The sequence below is a fragment of the Solanum dulcamara genome, chromosome 12, assembly GCF_947179165.1.
Source record: "Solanum dulcamara chromosome 12, daSolDulc1.2, whole genome shotgun sequence".
In the NCBI taxonomy this organism is placed as follows: domain Eukaryota; kingdom Viridiplantae; phylum Streptophyta; class Magnoliopsida; order Solanales; family Solanaceae; genus Solanum; species Solanum dulcamara.
Genome location: NC_077248.1, coordinates 42,811,455 through 42,823,436, shown reverse-complemented (window position 1 = coordinate 42,823,436; position 11,982 = coordinate 42,811,455). Strand labels below are relative to the sequence as shown.

The 11,982-nt window shown below is 35.8% G+C and overlaps 1 protein-coding gene across 3 annotated transcripts; it reads left to right on the top strand.

The window, feature by feature from the left end:
- LOC129877380 (hydroxyproline O-arabinosyltransferase RDN2-like) lies at positions 1-11,579 on the top strand. 3 transcript variants are annotated; one of them, XM_055952880.1, is made up of 9 exons: positions 1-75; positions 447-1,008; positions 1,662-1,729; positions 1,813-2,014; positions 4,040-4,137; positions 4,217-4,286; positions 4,397-4,468; positions 4,563-4,676; positions 11,363-11,579. In XM_055952880.1, the coding sequence occupies exons 2-9, from the start codon at positions 592-594 to the stop codon at positions 11,414-11,416; spliced, it is 1,095 nt and encodes a 364-aa protein (XP_055808855.1). In that variant the 5' UTR covers positions 1-75; positions 447-591; the 3' UTR covers positions 11,417-11,579. The 3 variants fall into 3 exon arrangements, with proteins under 3 accessions (XP_055808855.1, XP_055808854.1, XP_055808853.1); XM_055952879.1 differs by having other exon boundaries at positions 10-94; XM_055952878.1 differs by lacking the exon at positions 1-75 and having other exon boundaries at positions 117-1,008.
- The last annotated feature ends 403 nt before the right edge of the window (positions 11,580-11,982 follow it).

Here is an 11,982-nt window from a genome sequence, read left to right as displayed (position 1 = left end):
TATGCTGTGTGTCATCTGCCCCCTTTTCATAGTTGTCGGCCTTGTGTGTTGGCTGGCTACCATTCTCTTGTAAAGGTGGAGATTTTAATTTCTGGTTTGTCTCTTCATACTAGTAGTTTGATTTTAGTGAAAGTTCATTTTCCCGGCAGAATTTGGTTTTCTGCTTGGGGCCGATTTTTCTTTATATTAATTAGTGACTCGTTTTTATGTACTTTTTAAAGTTATATAAGCTTAACATGATTCTGTATGTGTATCATGAATGATGAGTTCCTATCAACTCTATACAGGAGCTCGAATGCCTAAAATCTCCCGTCTCTTTTTTCAGTTTCGTGATCATAATGGCATCTGATAAGTTGGCATGATACACTAATCTGTCTCAATTGGCTTTCTGCAAGAAAAATAAATATGATGTCTTTTAAGCTTAATTTCTGCTTCTGTTCTTGCAGGGTGCCATCAAGGACACATTATATTGAATACCTATACTCCTAATGTGGCATTCAAGTCTAGTAAACTTTGTTTATATACCTTCATAAAGTAGGAAATTTCATTGTATTGGGATATCAATTTGTCTTGTAATATTTCTCATCAAACATGAGACGAATGACACCACTCTTTCTTTTTCTTCTGACCCTTGTTTTTTCCTTTGTAACATATAATCTGATTACCATGATTATACGGTATACAACCATTGGCTTTGGGAAATCAAAGGCAGGTGGTTTGGTGTCCCTGAACACTCAACTATTTCCTGATCCCATTATTCAGATGTCTGACAATCTGAGAAAACCTAAATCTAAAAAGTTGTTATTCCATATTGCACTAACCGCAACTGATACTCCTTATAGCAAGTGGCAATGCCGCATCATGTACTACTGGTATATGAAAAAGAAGGATTTACCAGGTTCAGACATGGGAAAATTCACTCGAATCCTCCATTCAGGAAGCCCCGACAATCTAATGGATGAAATTCCGACATTTGTGGTTGATCCTCTTCCAGAAGGTTTGGATCTGGTGAGAAAGATACATTAAAGACTTGTTTTTCCATCTCAGCTTTCTTTTGCAATAGAACAAACCATGTTTGGCTTTACATGTCTTTTGTCTAACTTGTAGCAGATGAGTTGTTGCAACTGCATCATTATTTGATTGACTTCATCTAAGTTAAGCAAGTGCAAAGCTTATTTGATTGAATTAAGTATGTATTAAATCATCTGTATCATGCTTGAGTTGCATCACTGCCTAGCTTAATTTTAAAATGTCTATATAGTTCTTGATCTTCCTTTTAGCTTGCTGTTTTTCTTTCCCCGTTGAAAAACTTTAAGTTGGCTATACATCTAAAGCAATGGGGAACTCTTTAAGGAAAACCTGAAAAATCATTGAATGTTTAATGTTATTATCATTCCAGGAAAAAACAACTCCACCAACTTCAGCTTTCTGTTTGTTCATATCATTTCTTTGTCTGTAGCCATGGTTCATGTCATTCCTGGTGCTTTTAACTATTATATGTATAGTGTTTAGTCTACAGTCTCTAGTCACTTGTCTGCTTGTTTCTTCCCTGACTCTGTTCCTCCAGTCAGGTTTTGGCATATTACTGGAGAGTTACTGCTGTCAAATTTCTCTATATGTTATTTTAGACTCACTCATCATGGTTCATTTGCTGTTTACAGGGTTACGTTGTCCTCAATAGACCTTGGGCATTCGTCCAGTGGTTGGAGAAGGCTACCATAGAAGAGGAGTGAGTTCTCCAATATTTATGTGAATCTGGTTGATTGCGCAACAATCTTAGCCTGTTCGTTGTCCCCTTTTCTATTGTGGCAGATACATACTTATGGCAGAGCCTGATCACATTTTTGTGAACCCGCTGCCGAATTTAGCTTATGGAGATTACCCTGTTGCTTTCCCTTTTTTCTACATTAAACCTGCCGAACACGAGGAGATCATAAGGAAATTCTTTCCCAAAGAAAAGGGTCCTGTAACAAATGTTGATCCCATTGGCAATTCCCCCGTTATCATTAAGAAGGTATATTTTACTTGCATGTATTCGACTATTGTGATATATGAAGCAAGACCCTTTATTTAGGTATTCATGTCTAAGGGCATTTTAATATGTTTATGCACTTGATGCTAATTTCTTGTGATTTATTTTTCTATTTTGATAACTTGTTTATCCTAGTTATGATTGACCTTACCAACAATCGAATATAATACATGATGAGGTCCCATGGTGTATGCTATTTGCCAACGATACTGTGTTAATTGACAAACCCAACAAGGGTGCCAACCAAAACTTGAACTTTGGAGAAGCACATTAGAGAGTAAGAGTTTTAGGATAAGCAGAATTAAGTCTGACTGAATAGATGTGCCGCAAGTTTAGTTAACACTAGAAGAGCGAAGTTGATGTGAGACTAGACGGGAATGTGGTGCCAAAATGCAAATAATTTAGATATCTAGGATCGTTGTTTCAAGATAATGGAATGATAGATGGAGATGTTACTCACGGTGTTGTCAAGGGCATGCTTAAGAGTTGAAGTGAGGTTCAAAACGTGTTGAAGGAAACCTGACAGTGTTGAAATCCCCACAAACTACCCAAGGGCATGAGAATAGACCCTGGCACCCCCATACTTCTTCTCTTTCTGCCGTCATTGGGAGCATAAATGCTGGATAGATGTCAAGATAAATCTGGGTTCTTACCAATGAATTCACAAGTTATTGAATAGGCTCCCGCACTGCTGATCTCACCAGTCCATGATCTCCCATCCCAAAGAATAATAACGCCTCCCCTAGTTCCACTAGCTTCAAGTTGACATAAATTGGTCCATTTGTTTTCGCAGAAGTCTTTCACAATATTCTTGATATCACCTTCTACTTTGGACACTTGAAATCAATACACATCAACATCCCAACTATGGATGATGCTCTTAATCAAGCACCTTTTTCTTGCTTGATTTAGCCCCCTCACATTGCAGGATACTTATCTTGACTGTCATTGATCACTGGCTATATCATATCCCCCTACTCCTTGTACCATTGCTTTTGAAAGTATTGCCGATATCTAGACTGTTCAATTCTTTAGAGCTTTTGATTTTTTGGTGTTGCAATCGTCATAGCTGCTGAGTTCTTAATACTGGCTTGTTTCAGGCTGTCAATCTTCACAAATAACTGCAAGGCTTTCTTTTCACATCCCTTAGAGACCACCCCAAACTCCTTACAAATTTTCATGAATCCAAATTGGAACATCAAAGTCTGGATCATTGTCATCTTCTTGGTTCTGCAGATTTGGTGGAACAACATTCGTTGCTTTGATGTCCCTATATGAGGTAGACCTAAAATTATATAGAAGGAAGTTGTTGCAAAAGACCTACAATTTCTTGGAATGAATGCAACCTTCGCTAAAGATATGACACAATGAAAGAAAAAGATCTACTTGTGTGATATCTATTAGCTGGCAATCGGTTATAGTTTTACTACGTTAATTTTGAACCTATTGCTATTTAGGAGTATTTGACCTTATCAAAGATTAATATGCCCGTAAATATGTAGAGAACTTTTATGTTATAATCATTATCACTACTAATATGCTTAACTTGTTTTTCACTTTTTTAAAAAAAAATTTGTATGATGATGATATGAGTGAACTTAAATGGAGAAACATGATAGGTGAGGATTCATATAGCCTACTTCTACTTGTTTGGGGCTGAGACACAAATCATTATTAATGTTGTTAATAGTATGTATATGTATCTTTTGAACTTTAGTCATATCAGTTTTATTTTCATTAACTATTCAGAATAAGCCCTCTTCGATTTCATTGACGTGTCCCTACCATGTCATTCTCTCATTTTCTAAATTTTCCATGTCAGCATATTTCTGTCCTGTTTCTGTTTGTAGACCACTAGACTGTTATTAGATACCGGTCTCTCAACTGTGATCATTTATTACAACTACATCAATTCTTGGATCAGCACTTTGTGCTTATTTCTGCACTTGGTTTTTTTCAATCTTGTTTGTCTTGTGATTTCAAGGAATATTTTTTGTGTTTATACAGGATTTGTTGGAGCAAGTAGCAACTACATGGATGAATGTTTCTCTAAGAATGAAACATGACGAAGAAACGGATAAAACTTTTGGCTGGGTCTTAGAAATGTGAGATAACTGCTAATGAGCTGAAAGATGCTGGCTTTGTCATAACAGTGTTTTTGACTTTTCTATTTTCTGAATTAAGGTATGCTTATGCTGTAGCTTCTGCTTTGCATGGTGTGCAGCATATTCTTCGGAAAGACTTTATGCTACAGGTTTTGATCTTAATTACTAAACAGTCTAGTCTTTGTATCGTTGCAGCTTTATGATTATTCCTTTTATACTTTTCATAAGTTAGTAAATTCTTCAATTTTAAACATTTTAGCCACCCTGGGATTTGGAAACTAGAAAGAAGTTCATCATCCATTACACTTATGGGTGTGACTACAACATGAAGGTAGAGTTATTGTTTTGTGTACTTAAGTTTCAATCTTTGTATTATGCTCTTAATGAAAAATGCTTGTAAACTTATGTCCTATCTTATTGTTCAGGGTGAGCTAACTTATGGAAAAATTGGAGAGTGGCGATTTAATAAGAGGTCCTATATCCAAGGACCTCCCCCTAAAAATCTATCCCTGCCTCCACCAAACGTCCCTGAAAGTGTGGTATGTTTATACAATTCTCTGAAGAAATATGTTGCACTCTTCAATTAAAATATCATATTCAACATGGTTAGTGTGGTATGGTGGTACAATTCTTTGAAGAAATCAGTTGCATCTTCATAGTCTGATATTAGATTCAGCAAGGTTATCTATTTGTTTGATTTTATTCATTTTGATTTTATATGTGCGAATTCTCGCAAATTAAATCGTCTTCTATTTATTTTTCTACTCACTATGTAGCTGCATAATTATTTACAGAAGAGAAAGAAATAAGCTAAGCCATGCTTGAAACTGCTAACTCATCTTCAGATGGCTTATTGTATTTTTTTATTACATAAGATTTTCACCTGATAAACCTTTTCCCTTATTTTTCTTTATCAGTTTTGTTGTCTTAAAACAACAACAACAACAAACCTAGTGTAAACCCACAAGTGGGGAATTTGGGCATGTGGTGTGTACTCAACCTTACCCCTACCTTGTGAAGATAGAGAAGCTGTTTCCAATAGACCCTTGGCTCAAGTAAATATTGTTGTCTTAAAACATTCTAATTGTTAGTTAGATGACAGAATTGTTTGGCTTTGTTAGATGACAGAATGATTTGGCTTGATTCTTTGCCAGTATTCACTAAGTACTAATGTACTATGTTCTTAAAGGTGCAATATTCATTCCTGGAGAATCAATTGGCTCTTAAAGCTACAACTGAAGAATAAGGATGACTAACCGGTCTATCTGTAGATTCGCCTCTTTACTCCCTGCTTCAAGACCTTCATGTTTGGGAGGACAAAATCTTGCAGCTTTTCATCGGGATTCTATTAAATACTATGTTAGGCCAGAGTAGAGTCATCCAGATGGGAGAGTTTCCTTCTGGCGTGAGTTCCAACAAACTTCATTTGATTTTGTGTAGGAATCAGAATCCTTAAGCCGCTTTTCTCTTTCACAAAATAATATTTATCCTTTATTGGTCTTCTTGCTAAGATCAAGTGTAGTATCTCTTCTTATCTTATCCAAACATAGAGTAGATTTATCCAGATTGATTCTAGCCGTATATTCATTCCAAGCAATCCTGAAATAGAGGAAACCATGGGTAGTATCTGGTCATATATTATAAAAATAATGTAGATTTATCCCGATTGTATCTAGGTCACTATTCTTTCCAACCAATCCAGAAACAAAGTAGATCAAGTGTAGTATTTGTGTTTTTGATAACTGAGGAGTCCTTGTGGGATAGTTGACACAGCCCTAGTTGTCACATAGGTTCAAAACTCGGAGGAGTGTGTGCCTGCCCCTCTACCCTCCCTCTTGAATACTGAACTTTAGTTTTTGGTAGAGTTCAAACTTCAAATTCGTGATATGCACCTCCACCTACATTACATTGAATATAGGTATTTGCTTATAAAGGCTGAAGTATGCATGAACTATAAAAGGAGAACATAAGAAGATAGAGAGTCTTATTGAAACTGGTTATTACCAATATAAAACAGGTCTCCTTGTATGAGATCTTAGTCACAGGATATGCCCTTTGGGTGTGGCTTGTGGAGGAATATATTGAAGGGATGAGATGATTTTAGTGCTACATCTCATTCAAGGTAGGAGATGGGAGGAGGTGATCTTGATGGCGGAAAATCTGATAAAGCGGAAGACTGTTCGCATCAGTTGGTGTTTCATATGTAAGGAAGCAAACGAGAACGTCGATCATCTTCTTCTACATCATGATATTACCATGAGGTTATGGTGGGATATGTTTAGGTGGTTTAGAACTTCTTGGGTAATGCCAAAATTGGTGAAAGATTTGATGTTTTGCTGGAGGAGCAGGAGAAGGAGGAGAAGACGTAGGGCATGGAACATGGTTCTCTTGCATTGATGTGGGTTGTTTGGGAGAGAGAAATAAGAGTGCTTTTGAGGGGGTAGAGTCAAGTTTTAACTAGGCTTGGGAGTAGTCCCCGGTCACTTATTTTCTTTTGGTATTAATTTCCTTGTTGTATAGAAGTGATGCAACTCGAGTTTCATCAAAACCTTGCACATGAAGTCAAGCCAAGGAGTTGGTAATCTTTTCGTCGAGTCGCTACTTGGGAAGCTTGGAGGGTGCTTGGAATGAAGAAGTGAAGCTCAAGAACATACTAAAGTGGAAGTACAAGGGAGAAGGGAGAAAGAGGGCTATGTATGCAAAGAGGCTATTCTTAAAACAACACAAGCCCTCTTGACTAAGTACACTATGAAGGTCCTTAATTCATTAAGGGTATTTTTGTAATAATAGCCATTATTTCTTTAGTCTTAGCCTAGTCTAGTATAAATACTATATTATGAGCCCGTTTGGATTGGCTTTAAGTTGGTCAAAACCAACTTAAAGCCCCTTTTTAGCTTTTGGACGTGTTTGCCTAATGCTGACTTTAAGCCATAAAGTTCTTAAAGTCAGTCAGAAATGAAAAGTTAGGATTTCTAACTTTTTTTTCCAAAGTGCTTAAAGTCATTTTCTTTGACCATGGAAATTACTTTTATATCCTTTATATTTTAACTAAATTCTCAAACTACCTTTTTTTATTCTTTTAACCCTAAAATTCACATCATAAGCACTTTTATCCAAACACTCAACTGCTTATTTATAAAAATAACTTTCAGCACTTCAAAGTTCTAAAAGCACTTTATACATAAAAGTTACTTTTTTTAAGCCTATCCAAACGGGCTCTATGTCATTTTACTAGGTAGATTATTTTTGTGATATTGAGATTATGAGTGAGAGTCTAGAGAGTGTTGGGGCTAAGGCCTTTGTTGCTATTCCGTGTTGATGAATTGCTTACTTGAGGAAGCTTTCCTCTTGAAGGTTATCTTCTAGTTAAGGTGCTTGTTGGATTCAATTAATAGAGGGTTTGAGCTTTCTATTGCTACAGTTTTCCATTAATCTCCATCTCGTGTCTTGTTTTTCTATCCTTCTATCTTTAATTCTTGTTCTTAGTGTTAGGGTTTCAATTTTCCGATTTCTATTATATTTGTATCTAGAAGAATGGGTGCAGTTTGTAGAAAATCGTGTCTTTTTGTAGATTCTTTACTTTTTGGTATACCCCTTGTATATGGTCATATTTTTGACCTTGTTTATGAATGAAATATGTGTACCTAATAGGAAAAAAAAGGAAAATGGAACTGTTCCCTCAATCCCAAATTCTAACCATTATAACATAATTGTTTAGATATTATGTAACAATATTTTTAATGATTCCCTTGGCAATAACAAATCTATTAAGAATTTATCTTTTATGGCAACTCTAATAATTTGTTTTTCAGGTCCATTTCATTTCAATGTTAAAGTTTTTTTTGATTAAGTAGATTCATTGCTGGCATCAAGAAGATGCCAAGTGTCAGCTTCATTACAATCGTCTATGCTATAGTAGGAAGCTGACAAGCTACAAAAAAGTCTATACTTAAAAACTATTTAGAATGTTGGATTTAGGAGACAAAAAAAAAACTAGTCTATGTGCATGGAGCTAACAAAATCCAAAAACTGTTAACAGAAGTAGGAGACATTTGGTTTTGAGGGAATGGTTTGGAGTTGATAAGCCATCAAAACATCTGCGATCCATTTCATTCCATTTTACCCAAAATATGCTGGCTGGTATCATTGGCCAGACTCCCCTGATGACTTTATCAACTTGCCATGAACTCCAACTTATCACTGCATCCTTCAGATACACACATCAGAGACCAAAAATGGAGTAAAACATACACCATGGTCTTTTGCAACTGTGCAGTGAAGCAATAGGTGGCTCATAGATTGCTGAATTTTGGCACATGTAGCATTTGTTTGCAATCAGGCAGTTTCTTCTGATGAGGTTGTCTTGAGTCAGACATGCTCCATGTAGTGCTAGCCAGCTGTAGCATATAACCTTCACTGGTAATTTTGTTTTCCAAATCAGTCTCCAAGGCCAATAATCTGCCTTACCAGTGTGGGATAAACAGTGGTTTGGAAGCACGAAGCGGAAAAAAGTGACCAGGCCCACTTTTTTTGAAAAAGCGACAGTTCAACAGATCTGCCAATTCAGACAGATCTGGTACTAAATTAACTGGGTACATCAAACTCGTTGCCATGTTGTTGTGGATCCCTGATAGAACCTCAAATATTGAGAGTGAGAGGTTAAGGTATTGAACTTGTGATAAATCTGCTCCACAAAATATTAGGGTGTCATCAACATAAAGAAGAGAGGAGACAGTGATTGAAGTCCCTGGGCCTCTGCCAACCTGAAAACCTTTCAACCATTCCATTTGAACTGCCTTGTCCAACATTTTGCTTAATCCTTCCAATTGCCAGAAAGGAAAGGAAGGGTGAGAGAGGATCCCTTGTCTGAGGATAGAAAATATCCCACTGGAGAACAGAGAACTGTTGACCAGCACTGAGAACTTAACTGTGGAGATGACATGTGACCAATGAAGTTGGTCAAAAGATTTCTCTATGTACAGCTTGCAAAGAATGCTTACTTTCCTACAATTAAGTTTCCAATCAAGAACTTCATTAGCTATCAAAGTTTCATCAGTTATTTGTCTGCGTTGTATGAAAGCATTTTGATGAGTTGAGACTAGTTTCCAGTCACCTTTATAAGTCTCCCAGCTAGAATCTTGGCTGCTATCTTGTATATACTACCAATAAGACTAATGACTTTGTAGTCTCTTAACTCCATTGCTTCCTTCTTCTTAGGGATCAAAGCAATAAATGAGGCATTGTAAGATCTGACCATGTGACAGCATTGATGGAAATGGCAAAGACAAGCCATAACATCAACTTTTATTTTCTCCCAGACTCTCTAGAAGGAATCCATTGTATAACCATTCAGACCTTACCACAAGTAGTGGGTATTGCTTCTATTGATCCTTTGCTTTCATTATGCTTTGTTCTTAGCTAAGGTACCGACTGATTAAGAGAGGTTGTAGGTTATTTGAGATGATTTCCATTAATGGGATTTTAGTTTATGTTGCACGGACTCATTTATGGGTATGGACCAGTGTGTATGGAGGTCTACATAGGGCATGGTCAAATCATCTCACTTGACCTCTCATATTATCCTTTATATGTAGTGATGTACTACTTGCAGCTACTTTGATCATTTCTAGTAGAGTATGGGTGCACATCCATCTTTGATTTTTGCATTGCTACAACAGTCATCTTATGGATATATTGGGTTTTACAGGTCTCGTAACCATCCTTGAACTTGCCAATCACTTTCTCACGTATTCCCTGTTGCATTGCACTCCCATAACATTCCTCTGTTTCATCCATCCTATGTTGAATATGTATTTCATCTTTATCTTTGTGCCATGCTTATGAAGAATTAGAACTAAATATTTGATATTCCTGCATTTAGGCACCATAACATCATTTGGTCTCACTTTTTCTTGTTCTTCTTATAAAGCTAAACTTGCAGTGCATATTCCATCTTATTTCTACTTGTCCTGAAAACTATGATATCTAGAATTCATCTCCATAATACCAGCTTTTGGTCGACTCCCTTTCTAATTTTGTCAATAATTACGATATGGTTTGCAGATAGCAATAGGATGCACCATGAAACCTTAATTTGTATTGTTTTGGTCGACTCCCTTTCTAATTTTTTCTTATGTATCGACATGGATGCATTCTTCTCCACTTGTTTGGCATCTTTTGTCCTAATGAAAAATGGAACAGCTTAATTAGCCATTTTACACTAACCTCAATAATGCATTATCAATCCACTCTATATACCTTCTTTATCCCTCTTATTTTTATGTCATTCTTGAGTAATATATCTAAGTCTAGGTGTGTAGCTAAGTTTCTATGGGTGACAAATGAATGAAAATTTATCCTCGTGATTTGTGCTTGAGTTGATCAAAATTGCATCCCCGTCCTCATGATTTGGTTTAGGGCTTTGCCCTTTTCTTCTCTAGCTTGCTAATACATGTTTTTCTGGCATCCCCAACTATTGATACAAGTCAAAATATTTACCTCAGGTTTGGGTGTCTATCTTCTCTGTTCACTTTTATGACTTCTCCATATTTTTGTAACTTATGGCACCATTTTGTTATTTTTGCTTTAGTAGGTTTTGCACATCCTCATCCAACCACTACTATTCTGTTGACATCATGTAGAACTTCACTTAGTTTTTTATATGTGACTTGTTTTCTTCTGCTGTAAGTTTTTAAACTCATTGCCGAATTACTTGTTGTAAAGTCATTTCTTTGTTTTTTGGCTCAAGTCTTTTGCTTCACCTGATAGGTAATTTGAGCATCTTTCAACATAAACATAAGAAAAATATTGCAATCAACTGTTCCCATGTTGTCTTACTTCCTTATATCTGATTTAGAAGCATCCATTTATTTATTTTCCTCTGTAACATTGCTTACCCTCCATTTTGGTTTCTAGTAGTTTTTTTCCTTTACTTTTGAACATTCCCCTGGGGTGCTGGTAGGATCCAAATAACAAATATGCATCGGTATCGCATGTTTAATGTCTTCTATGCTTTCACTTTTTGTGTATGTTACTTCTTCGTCTTGATATTATTTACTTCTTTTTTGAGCATTCCCCTCCTAGTATGTCGGATTTACAAAAGACCAATTATTTATTATATAAGCTTTTGAAGAGATCCTTTTAAATGTTCTGAACTAGTTACTGTGAACAATTGAACATTGTTGATTTTATTTTTTGAGGTATATAATAATTGATAGCATTGCAGGTAACTCTCGTGAAGATGGTAAACGAAGCTACTGCCAACATTCCAAATTGGTGAGGAGACAAGGATAGTACACTATTTGAAGCCCAACTTACCACAAATCAAATGAATCTTCTGTTTTTACTGAGAAGAATGTTATACACAGAAGGTTCATAATATGGAAATATTCATCTAGTAAACATCTTTTGATAAATGAAATACAGGCGGCTAAATTTTTCTCTCACTTCTTTTGTCCACCACAAGGAAGAGTCAATCATGTTTTTCTAGTAGAATTAGTCTCTCCAAATGTGTATTTAACCTTGTATTTTGTGTTAGTTATTATAAAATTTGGGCATAAGACACAAGTACCTCCTCAACTATAACTAAAATTACAGCTACACAACTAAATTTAAATAGGATACTAATACTTCCAAACTCATTTTTTCTGTATTTTCGTACATTTTTTGTGCTAACGTGGTACCTTCAACCAGGTAAGTTGGATGCGTTGTATAACACATGTTGTCATGTATGTAAATATTTTTAAAAAAAATTCTTTGTTAATTTTGTTTTTTTAAAAAAAAACATTATTGTCTTGGCCTTGTATTTAAACTAAGTTAATATACGCAATTTTTTCATTTTTTTTA